An 11,762-nucleotide genomic window follows, 5' to 3' on the forward strand; every position below is an offset into this window, starting at 1 on the left:
GTCGCTGTCCATCGTCGGAATATTTAACAAAAGTCCATATTCGGGCAGCAAATCACATTTGTCTGGCTAAAAGTGATGCGATGTGAAGCAAAGCCTGGATGGTTCTTTATGAGAAATCGGCCAACTTCTTCAACGCGTTTACGGCAAACTTTGAATTCGGCACAGGTGTTGTCCACACCTCTCCTTCTTATGACGAGGCACGGAAGTTGCGCTGCTGTGAGAGGAATCTCTCTGATGATTCCGGCTACGTCTTGTTTGAAATTTGCCACGTAGCCACGAGAAACATGTCCACCAGTAGGTAGCCGGAATACAGACATGATGGAAATTACTGGTGAGAAAAGCATTTCTTCAATAGGAGTAAGTTCCCGAATGTGCTTCTGAATTGCTAGTGGAATAGATGAAAAATCACGAACCCTTTAATTTTGAATTCCAAAAGGATTGAATTCCTTAAGTTTCTTGCAGTGGCAGCAAATGTAGGGATCGACAATTGCATCTCTTGTAGGCCACAATTCTCGACAGTGCAATTCAGAGTGGAATGTTTGCATATGCTTGTCGACGAAAGGTTGCGCATGAAGCGGTCCATGGACGGAAGCATCAAAAACATCTAAATATTCTGCTTTGGAGGTTTGACGGGTTTCCCTAGATCGTCGCTGAACACTTGCATTACTTTGTCGCCTATCGTTAGCTTCATCTTGGGTTTAAATTGGATATAGCATGGACTACTTAAGCTAGAGGACAGGACTCTCGTCCTATATCCCGCCGTGTTATAGCTTGTCGGGTGGATTTTTAATCATAATTTTTGAAGAAGGGTCAATCAATAGAGATTTAAAAAGCTATTATAAGTCTCCAATGCACATTTCTTGTAAATATATATAGATAGATAGATATTTGCGTTTTAATTTTGAGAGGACGGGAGAGGTGTTCGTTGGTTGTCTCCACCTAGCGCTAAGAATTCTAAACTCTTCCATGGTTTTTAGAAAGAGAACAAACAGAATCCAGAGAATCACCAGAGAATCACAGATAGCAGACCCACCTAATCATACCAAACCAAACCAAAAACAGAGAATCACAGAGTGGTCAACCAACAATCACCGCTAGATGGCGACAACCAACGAACACCTACGTCGATTTCTAATTAAAATATCACCGAAATTAAATAATTCCCGCATAGGGATAATTTAATAGACTCCAGCTCATTTTTGAAGCTCGATTCATTAAAGTAACAAAAAAAATTGTAGCCGACATAGGATTTGTCAAAGTGACCCGTCCTCTAGCTTAAGTAGTCCATGGATATAGTGGCAGCAAATCGAGAAGCTCAAGCAGCAAGTCTAGCAGCAGTTTGTTGAGGACACTCGGCTTCTCTGGCGATTGCATGCCTCAGAGCATCTTCAGCACGACGATTAACAGTCTGTTGTTCAGACTCGGCTGATCGTGCTGCAGCATTCCTGACAGCATTTGCTTCAAGTCGAGCACACAGCTGTACTTCAGACTCGGCTGATCGTGCTGCTGCATTACTGACAGCCTTTGCTTCAAGTCGAGCACACCGCTGTTCTTCAGATTCCGTTGCTCTACGTTTGGCTTGCCTAGCTGCAAGTTCATCCTTTCGTTTTCTTTTAGAAGACATTTCGACGTTCGATAACCTGGGAATAGATTTAACTCTAACTTAACTCTTAACTTCTAAATTAATCCCGGTCAAGACCAGGGACCTTGGGTCTATCTATAAGGTTGTTGATGGAGAAATGTTATGTCTTGTCTTTTGTGTGGTAAAAATAATCAGACAGAAATGGTGTGTGTTTTACACTCTTTAAAATAACCAAGGTTGTTGATGGAGCAATGTTCTTTCTTGTTTTTTTGTGTGATAAAAACAATCAGAAAGAAACATTGTGTGTTTGGCAGCCTTTAAAATCAATTTTTCCTTGTTTTTTTGTATGGTAAAAACAATCGATATTCTGGGAATAGATAATCATCAAAGTGTTACCTTCGAAAGTTTTACCTTCTTTACTAGTTACTTTATACCCGGTCAAGACCGGGGTACTTGGGTCTAGCTTTAAGTAGGGCTGTGGCCCGGGCCATGAAAGCCCGGGCCAAAGTTCGGGCTAAAGGAAAAAAAAACCCAACCCGACTCAACCCATCGAGGCATTTTTTTAACGGGGCGGGTGATGGGTCGAACCGCCGGGTCCGCTGCTCAACCCGAGATGTGGCGCCATCTATTGGTCAAATAAAGAATCTCACAGCTAGAAAGTGCCAGAAAGATCTGGAGGGATAGGATAGCTTAAATCCATGCATTGCAGATGCAGAGTTGCACACATTCGATGTTCAGTCATCACGTTTTAAGTAGACGCTGACACGCGCTAGAGCTTCAAAAGGCAGAACACATGAAGTGGTGAAGGCTGTATGTCTAAACGTAAATCTACTTCTAATAATGGCGAGCAGTTATCGCGTAAACCTCAAAGTTTGTCTAAATCGAGCAATTCTACTGGGAAAAAGAGAAGTTTACCAATTAACATTAGCATTGAAAGTGATGATGAGAATGAGATGGATGATGCAGATGAACTTCCTGCAACAAGCACAGAAATAACCAATCAGTCGAGTTCAGCTCCATTGAAAGTTATCAATTAGTCTATCTTTTAATTTGCTGTTTAATGGCTAGAGATCTCCTCAGCATTCCAGCGACAAGCGCAGCTAGCGAGAGGGCCTTTACTGTTGGCAAGGATATTTTTGGCATTTCGAGAATGAGCTTGAAGCCTGAGACCGTTGAAGCCCTAATCTGTCTACGTTCATGGTACAAAGCAGGATTAGTGGGGGTAAAACAAGTCTACGATTTCTTGGAAGAAAACTTTGATACCTTACTTTTCAACTTTTGGAAAACGAAGAAGAAGATTTTTAAAAACAATTTTTTGTATTTGTTCGATAACTACAGTTAATTCGGATTTTTACTTCCAACACTTACTTCCAAGTTTCTTTTCGTTTCATTGATGTATGTTTGTTTACATCAATTCTCATGTATTAATTTTTTTTTTTGGTTCATTTAAAACAGAATAAAAATTCAATTTTTATACGTTAGGAAATTTTTCCATTTATTGATAAACAGACTGAAAAGATGATGAAAAAGTATGATTGACCCGTTAAAAACCCGGGCCGTGACCCATCCTGTTAATATTTTTTGACCCATGGGTTGGCCCGGGCCGAACCCATTTACTCTGTTGGCCCAACCCACTCCAACCCGTGTTTGAAGAAAAACCCATCTAGGCAACCCATTAAAAAAAAACCCGCCCAATAAGCTCCGGGCCACAGTCCTAGCTTTAAGGTTGTTGATGGAGCAATATTCTTTCTTGTTTTTTTGTGTGGTAGTTGTTACGCTTGACCACCTATATAGTCAAGATCCTTTGTTCGACAAGCAGTCGGTTCTCGTCTCGTCTCATGCTCTACATAGGTGGTCAAGCGTAATAACAATCTTAGTTCTGCTATCGGCCGCTGTGGTGCGCATCGGCGTAAACTGCGCACGACTTTTTGGCATGTCTACTACTTTTTCATTGGTATAACATCTATACTTGCTTATGTGATGTATTTTTATGTTTTACAGACAAGCATCTTATGCCAGAATGATCGGTCAAATTTCCCAATGTGAATTTGCTGCCACAAAATCCTTGAGGTGCTGTGAAATGAACACTGCAGAGCATTAACACTATATGATGACCTTTACAACCAGATTGAAGAAGGAATTGTGTCAGCTCAAAAAGACATTGAAGCAACCAAGAAGGAGTTGCAAGAAGCAAGACAGATTCGTAGGAATAAAATGAAATATGATGCTTTGGCTGCCATTATTCAAACACAGCCTGATTGAAAGAGCACCGGCCCAAGAGAAATTATCTGTATTGCGACAGGTACTGGAAGCCTCAGAATGTGAATGTCAGAAATTGGAAGCTAGATTAAAACAAAGACGCAAACAATTTCACTTACTCATTTCAACTATCCAAGGATTACAGCAACTTCTCAACAATGATGAAGCATCCTAATTGTTTATTTAGTATGCATCCATATTCTCTATTTTTGAATAATAATGCTTACAAATACAAATCATTTGAAACACAAAAAAATCTATGTATGAATAAACTATCCAACCGATACATATCCGACAAGGAATGCCACAGAAGAATGCTTTAAAAAACACCATCAGTTCTTCTTGAGAGGTCGAATAGATGGATTAAAGCATTTTCCACCAATACCTCGTCACACATGACAATCTAAATAATAAGGAAAAATCAATTACCAAGTGTTTCAGTGGGAAAATGTTAAAAATTATAAGTAAACTATACATGTTTGGGTCCTACATATGTAAACAATGCCCATATGCCCTGTACAAAACCATTTAATTAATATGACTTCCACTACTTCAATAGTGGAAAACTTAGATGCTACGGATTACCTGAATGATGTAGTATTTTTCTATATTTTTCTTTGGTCGAAGTTGTTATCCAGCTCAGAGAAAAAACCCTTTGAAAAAATACTTCCATAAGAGCCCATGTAAAAAAAGGGTGTGGTTTTATTAATATGGCGGATTGCAGCGTTGTCGGACTACAAGAATCCTGCTATCCGCACGGTGCAAGCAGAGGTCTATACTAGAATTACCTGAAACAGTTAGGAAATATATTAAGGGGGGGAATTCGAGCTGATTTTAACGTTAGATTTTTCAAGCAAGATAAGAAAACGCCCTAACTTGGAAAATAAAAGCTGGTATCTGCTTTAAAAAAAGTGGAGCGAAACCCTAGATTAAAACTTCCATACTGGAATTAGCTTACAGTTAGGAAATATATTAAGGGGGAAATTCAAGCTGGTTTTAACAAGCAATCTCCCACTCAACCGCACCGAAATACCCCCTTTTTTCCGGAGGTCGTTTTGGGATCGTAATCCGGAAAAGGACTCTAAAAATCCGGACTAGGTCTATTCTGCTCGGAATCGCAAGGCGATTCTAACGCACGGACACGCACGCACGGACTTGCGTCCTGCTCCGGCTTTTTCTTTCAATAAATTAAACAATTTTAAAGAATTTCGATTCAAGACATTTATTTATGATTCTGTTCCTCAATTTCCTTCGCAAATCGCAATTTCCATTCACTTTCGTTTCCTTATCAAGTAACATGTTTCAACATATAAAATTTTGATTAATAATATATGCAACGGACCTTGTGGTAGGGAACTTTGGCAAGAGTTTGAGCAAAACGCCTCCGGTATTCCCACAAGAAATAATCAATCATGGCACTGCAGTTTTATGTAAAAAATAATTAACAACAAAAAATTTTGAAATAATAAATGCAATTTAAAAAAAATACATACCTGTTCATTGGTAAAGAATTTGTCGTTGTATTAACCTGATGTGATTTTAATTCTTCCTTTATTAATTCCACCGACTAAAAAATTTAATTCATGTTAGTTATAACGAATTGCTTTTTTTTTACTTCTCAATCGTATTATCGTTAGCATACGTGAATCGAGCACCCACGGATTTCCATTTCTTCCCGATCTCCATTTAAAAACATATGATTAGCCAATAACAATCCATGAAGTCTATCGGAATAAGCCATTGCCCCAAAATGAACCAGCGACTGAGGGACCCTGTAATCTGCAAACATGGTGATGGAATCTACATCAGTAAAATTTCCGAATCCCTAAAAAGACATAGATTTAGTAAACATTTTTATTAATTAAAAAGTTGAATTTTTCTTCGAATACCTTCCCTTTGAATATACTCCAAATGTCGGCAACAAGAATTTGTGCTCGCTTGTAAAAGGAAACCTTTTTTCCTTCAATGACCCCTTCATCTCGAAATGATGGGAAGTTTGAAATAATTAAATTTAAAAGCTTTGTGGCACTGTTTGCCGATTGCTTGATGCAATTATAAAATTTCCCATCAAATTTCTCATTTAGGATTTTCCCACATTCTTGCAAAATTCTCCATCTCTCTTCTAAAAGTGGAATAGACTCGCCGGTGCTAGAAATAAATATTTTATCCACTTCTTCTTTTGTTATAGTGGCATAATATTGTGACGATGTTATTGGAATGTCAGCCTACGCAAAAACAATGAAAAATACAACAAGCAATGCAAACAAAATAAGTTACTTTATTATTTAAAAGAAGTTCTAACGCAAATTTATAGATATCACTTTCTACCTCCAGTGCTTTAGTAATCGCAGCGCATAAAGCCATATAACCAGTATACTGTTTTTCGTGGAGCTCAACAGAATAGTGTACATTTTCTTCTAAAGCCCAAAATGAAAAATTTAGAGCATCAGCTACAAATAACCTAAGATTTATGTTTTATTAAAACAGACCGATAAAAATCTTTTTTTTTTTTTTTTATGAAAATACCATTCAATACTTGAAACATCTTCAGTAACAGGCAGTGGATAGGAATGGATCATCATATTGCTTGGTTCGAACTCACGTGAAGCGATTGCTCGTGAAATCTAAAGCGAAAATATGTTTAGACCATGGTCTTTTTGTACTACGACTATTGTACTACAACCATCTCTTTGTCGATACAAAACGAATGTGAAAAGGAATAATACCTCTGATGCAATTTTTCTAATGCCATCTGGATTGATTTCAACGTCCTTTGACACAGAAGCAATGAAAGCAGCAGATTCTCTCGGATTCATCTTGCTCAGAGGTACCGTTAGTATACTAGCCTTATAAAAAAAAAAAAAAAAACATTAATTTTGTTATTTGTTGTTGTTTTGTTTTTTTTCTGATTACAAATGAAACACAATTTAGTTTTTTATTTCATACATGCCCAGACATAATTTTTACGTTTTTACATACCAAATGAAATAAATTGTCCGCTTCGCATGAAGCACCTAATTAGACAGTGTAGCGATTGCGTTATTGTTTCCAGGCATTACTTTTTTTTTTTAAATGCAATTTGCGATTACTTGAGCAGTTACTTACATATGAGAAGCAAATCAATTTTCTATGCACACGACATAAATGGGAACGATTGGCAGTTATAGACTGTTTATTTGTCATACGATAAGGTATGATGGCCTGTCTTTAACGTGATAGTAACTGAATATAATCTCCATCCAATAAATCCAATAGCCGAAGTGACAGCTGGAATATTCGTCCTGCTTCGTCCAGATTGCTAAGGCTGTTGCCAAGTCTATTCCGATTAATTAGGGTGACACCTCAAGAGCACCTCACACAAATGTCAAATTATTTTTGTCAGCTGCAAGGTGCTCTAACACCTAACAGTATAGCCATAGTCTATACTGTCTATACTATAATAAATAAATAGACCTGGATCATATGCTGAGATACAAGTGTCTCAAATTAATGGTGGTTTTTTTGCCTCTTGGGATTTTTATCTCTTATCTATACAACTTGGAAACAAATGACGCCATTTTTTGTGTCAAGTGCATTGCTTTTTTATTTCAAATGTAATTTCAATTAATAGTGGTTGGAGGTGGAAATTCTTTTTACATGTCACGAATGCGTTTTGAACGAATTACCGGCGGACTGCCGGCTGGTAGAGGTTACGTTTTATGACTTAGGCCGCTCGGGTTAAAATGTAGTAATTATTATATTCTAGCTTGCTTCTAGCAAAAAAAAAAAAAAAAAAAAAAAACAAATACAAAACAAAAACAAAACAGAAACAATTAGTTACCCGAAAAATTGTTGGCCAGAGAGCTTGAGAGCTTGAGAAAGCAGTGAGAGCTGTGGACGGCTGTGGACCTGTGTGGTGAGTGGTGAGAGGCCAGTCAGGCCACTGAGACTGCTACGTACTGACAGCACAGGAGACCATGTTGCGGAGACCATGTTGAGTCAGGAGCACGAGCACTAGAGCATTAAATTATGGTTCTGCACTGCGCATCCAAGTAAAATTAAATTAGTGTTGGCAGAATACTCTTTTGCTTTTGCTTATGCTTTTGCTTTTGCAATGTCAATTCAAATAATCAAATTTCAAATGCTATAAAAATAAAGTTTTGAGACATTTGGCAACATGGTGGCAACAAGTCTTTGTTTGGGAGTTTGGGAATTTACTCATTTAGGATCTTTTTCTTTTTGCATTTTTTTTTCTACAGGCTGACTAAACTTATAACATTAGTTATAAACTGTATTGAAGTTCAAGTATATACCGAAGTTCGCTATTTATTGAATTCTTCCAATCTTTCTGATGGTGAAATTCATTCCCTGCCCCATTTTTTAGAATGATTTATTCAAAGGCACTGCGAATTTTTAGTTTTTCACTGCTTGTATCTACATGCGTTGTCTCTGACGACGACGGTTCCAGTGAAGGTAGGCCTGTGTATCAATATTCTATATTTTTGTGAATTGTCTGTTATTTAAATCGGTAATATGTAACAACTGTTGATTCATTGATTTCAGATTTAGTTTTTTCAAGCTCTTTACTGGAAAGTATGCCAAGTTTTCCAATGGGTATGTTTGAAGATGATGAAGAAAATAGCCTCCCCATATCTGGAAATGGAACATTTGGTATACCTAACTTAAACAAGCATCATCCTAAATATCAATGCCATTCCTGTGAACAGCCAGACTGTTCAGAAGAAACCATTTGCAATAATGCCTACCAGGTCTCATTATTGTACTTTAATTCTGTGTAAAATTTATTTACTAATTTTTATCCATTAATGATTAGTGTTGGAAATCTCGTGTTCGAGATATTTCTGGGGTTGAATCAGTTTCTAAGGGTTGTACTACAAATGCAGAACAAGTTGTACTTTATTGCAATACTTTGTCATTTGATGGAAATGGAGAAATTCAACAGGAAAGCAGCTCTTATGCCATAGAATGTTGTGAAGGAAATTTTTGTAACAATGGCACTTTTCCCATGCTCCCTACCACTCAATATTCAGGTAAATAGAAAGGCTACAATGTGGTTCTAAATCCATATTTATTGCTTAATTTGGCTACATCATTTTTTGTCCCCCCCCCCCTCCCTTCTTTTGCAGACAACTCAGAAGATGAAGAATACTATGCAACTGTTTTACGCTTAATGCTAGCTATTCTGTGCCCTGTTGTGATTTTGGGCATCGTTCTGGCTGTAATTCTATTAATGATGCGGCATTGGCACAGACGCCGAATGGCTCGGCTCACCACTATGGAAGGTTCGCAAGATCCTGATTACACTTACAGGGATGAGTTACGAGTGACAGCTGCTGGAGACAGTACTTTAAGGGTATTTAAAATTATTATCATTTCTTTCTATATATCTAACATCAAATTTTGAAAAATAGGAAGTTTTCGAGCATTCCGTTACATCTGGAAGTGGCTCTGGAATGCCTCTACTTATTCAGAGAACTTTGGCCAAACAGGTATTCCATGCCGTTTTCTACGTTCTTGATGGAGATTAAAATTTTTCTTGTCCAAATTTACAGATTACTCTAGGCGAATGTATCGGAAAAGGACGTTATGGAGAGGTTTGGAGAGGATTGTGGCATGGAGAAAGCGTTGCTGTTAAAATTTTCTTTTCTAGAGATGAAGCATCATGGACAAGAGAAACAGAGATTTACAGGTATTCGTCAAATTATCTTTTTAGTTCCAAATTAATTTAAATAATACATTTTATTCCACATAGTACAATGTTGTTTCGCCATGAGAATATTTTGGGATACATTGGATCTGACATGACGTCTCGTAATTCTATTACGCAATTGTGGCTCGTTACCCATTATCATCCCTTAGGTTCTCTCTATGACCATCTGAACCGCCATTCGCTTAACCATGTCCAACTGTTGCATTTATCTATATCGGCTATCAGTGGCATTCTCCATCTTCACACTGAGATTTTTGGAACCCAGGTACCAAATTCATCTCTGTTGTTCCTTCTTCACTTTGAATGTTTAATGCGATCTAGCTATGTTTTTTTTATTATTATTATTATTATTATTTTCTTGTGGTAGCACATTCGTTTGTTCAATTTTATATTTATTTAGGGTAAACCTGCAATTGCTCATCGAGACATTAAAACGAAAAATATTCTGGTCAGATCGAATGGAATGTGCGTTATAGCGGATTTTGGTTTGGCAGTTACTCACACTCAAACAACTGGTGAAATGAATGTTGCCAACAATCCTCGTGTGGGCACTAAACGCTATATGAGCCCTGAAGTGTTGGATCAAACGTAATTACCTATTAATTTTTCGCATTGTATATGGAAACATTTTTAACTTTTTTCCTTTCTCTGTTTTTCAAAACAGAATCAATATGAGTATTTTTGAATCTTTTCGACGGGTGGACATGTATGCTTTTGGTGCGTCTTCGTTAACATTTTTAGAATTCTTTTATTATTTTGTCTATATTTTTTATTGTGTTTTCATAGGTCTTGTTCTGTGGGAAATGTGCCGACGTACCGTGTCGTCAGGATTTGTTGAGGAATACCGGCCTCCCTTTTTTGATATGGTGCCGTCAGATCCGAGTTTTGAAGATATGCGTAAAGTGGTTTGCATTGACCAGTATCGACCAGTTATTCCTATGCATTGGGAATCAGATCCAGTAAATATGTGTTTTTCAACACCTTCATAATTTTATGAAAATCTCTACCTTTTTATACTCTATTAGATCGACTCATACTGTGAGTGGTTACGCTAACTATGTTCTTATCCATTATTTCTGTAGATTCTGTCGGGCATTTGGCACTTAATGAAAGAATGCTGGCACCAAAATCCCAACGTCCGACTCCCCGCACTTCGATTAAAGAAATCTCTGTTGAAACTAGCTATGCAGGATCCATCTCTGAATTTTAGACTTGATTTTTGACAAGCCAAAAGTGGTTGGAGTGGCATGAATTTCAATGAATCTCTCCAAGCAGTTATCAAAATCATGTCTCAAAAATAGGTATCCAGTCTGTCTGTTATTCTACGCTTTTCTGCTACTATTGGCAGATTCTTAATATAAAAACGTCGCATCAAGAACCGGACGAGGGTCGTGACAGCCTGATTTTGCATACGGGCAAAAAATGCAAGTGCCATTAAAGGGTTGTATTTGCCTTGCTCATTGAAAGTAATATTTTGTGTGTTGTTGACTATTGTGTGCCATAAGTGACATTGTTAGAGCGAGAATTCATCGACGTGTTTTACGCGCTAAACGATTGATTATCCTTATTGTATCGAAATCGAATTCCTTATTACTAAAATTATTGCTTACTGAAAGTTTTTCATTTTTTTCCATCGTACCTATAACTATGACCCGAAAAGAAATTCTGTTGACAATAGAAGGCATGAAGGTAGGGTCAATTATGAAATTTATTGTATCGTCCTTTCATGAAATTTTGTTTAGTTTACATTTTTTGATGAGTCTGACGTAATCTCGTTGAAAATATATCCGATTTTTTATGCAAAATTATTTATAAAATGAAAAAAATCACTGAATTAGTGCGGCGGCCCAAAAAGATTGTGGATCACATCACCCAACCCCCAAAAATGCATGGTTTTTAACTAATTCGCTGACGTTACCTTATTACGTTGATCTTAAAACCGGAGTAAACTTTCAAATTAGTTTGTCTAGCGAACTTAAAAATTATTTTGTACTTCCAGCTACATTGAATTAAGCAAAAAAAAATTATTTTATTTTCACTAATTCTGAATAAGGAGGGGATTTCAGTTATTTTATGTAGTCGTATATCTGAATCTGACTGAATTAGCTAACAAATTCCAAAAAATATGGAATCTTCCTAAAATCCTACCTTACGGAATATTTTTTGTTGTTTCTTCTAAAGTGGAAAATTGATGTTTAATGAAAATTTTAA

At 37.1% G+C, this 11,762-nt stretch overlaps 2 protein-coding genes across 6 annotated transcripts; one reads left to right on the plus strand and one right to left on the minus strand.

The window, feature by feature from the left end:
* Positions 1-4,003: 4,003 nt before the first annotated feature.
* LOC124189752 (queuosine salvage protein-like) lies at positions 4,004-7,828 on the minus strand. Of its 5 annotated transcripts, none has more exons than XM_046582211.1 (10): positions 7,662-7,828; positions 6,568-6,682; positions 6,368-6,465; positions 6,170-6,302; positions 5,731-6,066; positions 5,484-5,666; positions 5,335-5,408; positions 4,427-5,259; positions 4,317-4,355; positions 4,004-4,244 (listed from the first exon to the last, which is right to left on the minus strand). In XM_046582211.1, exons 1-8 carry the CDS (start codon positions 7,811-7,813, stop codon positions 5,163-5,165), a joined length of 1,188 nt encoding a protein of 395 aa, XP_046438167.1. In that variant the 5' UTR covers positions 7,814-7,828; the 3' UTR covers positions 4,004-4,244; positions 4,317-4,355; positions 4,427-5,162. The 5 variants fall into 5 exon arrangements, with proteins under 5 accessions (XP_046438167.1, XP_046438169.1, XP_046438171.1 ...); XM_046582213.1 differs by having other exon boundaries at positions 6,568-6,687; positions 7,662-7,799; XM_046582215.1 differs by lacking the exon at positions 7,662-7,828 and adding an exon at positions 6,821-7,279.
* A 151-nt stretch (positions 7,829-7,979) lies between these two features.
* On the plus strand, positions 7,980-11,356 carry LOC124189751 (activin receptor type-1-like). Its single transcript, XM_046582210.1, has 11 exons — positions 7,980-8,293; positions 8,384-8,589; positions 8,655-8,871; positions 8,968-9,194; positions 9,253-9,330; positions 9,394-9,530; positions 9,594-9,816; positions 9,952-10,139; positions 10,216-10,268; positions 10,338-10,510; positions 10,634-11,356. Exons 1-11 carry the CDS (start codon positions 8,206-8,208, stop codon positions 10,772-10,774), a joined length of 1,731 nt encoding a protein of 576 aa, XP_046438166.1. The 5' UTR covers positions 7,980-8,205; the 3' UTR covers positions 10,775-11,356.
* Positions 11,357-11,762: the final 406 nt, after the last annotated feature.

Source organism: Daphnia pulex, chromosome 3 (genome assembly GCF_021134715.1).
Source record: "Daphnia pulex isolate KAP4 chromosome 3, ASM2113471v1".
NCBI lineage: Eukaryota > Metazoa > Arthropoda > Branchiopoda > Diplostraca > Daphniidae > Daphnia > Daphnia pulex.

Coding starts and splice junctions, on each gene's coding strand:
- LOC124189752 (XM_046582212.1), bottom strand. CDS start 7,813: ATGGTCTCCGCAACATGGTCTCCTGTGCTGTCAGTACGTAGCAGTCTC. Junction 6,683..7,661: donor TCTGGCCAACAATTTTTCGG/GTAACTAATTGT, acceptor TTATAAGGCTAG/TATACTAACGGTACCTCTGA. Junction 6,466..6,567: donor TTAGAAAAATTGCATCAGAG/GTATTATTCCTT, acceptor TTTTCGCTTTAG/ATTTCACGAGCAATCGCTTC.
- LOC124189751 (XM_046582210.1), top strand. CDS start 8,206: ATGATTTATTCAAAGGCACTGCGAATTTTTAGTTTTTCACTGCTTGTA. Junction 8,590..8,654: donor TTTGCAATAATGCCTACCAG/GTCTCATTATTG, acceptor ATTAATGATTAG/TGTTGGAAATCTCGTGTTCG. Junction 9,531..9,593: donor AGAGAAACAGAGATTTACAG/GTATTCGTCAAA, acceptor TATTCCACATAG/TACAATGTTGTTTCGCCATG.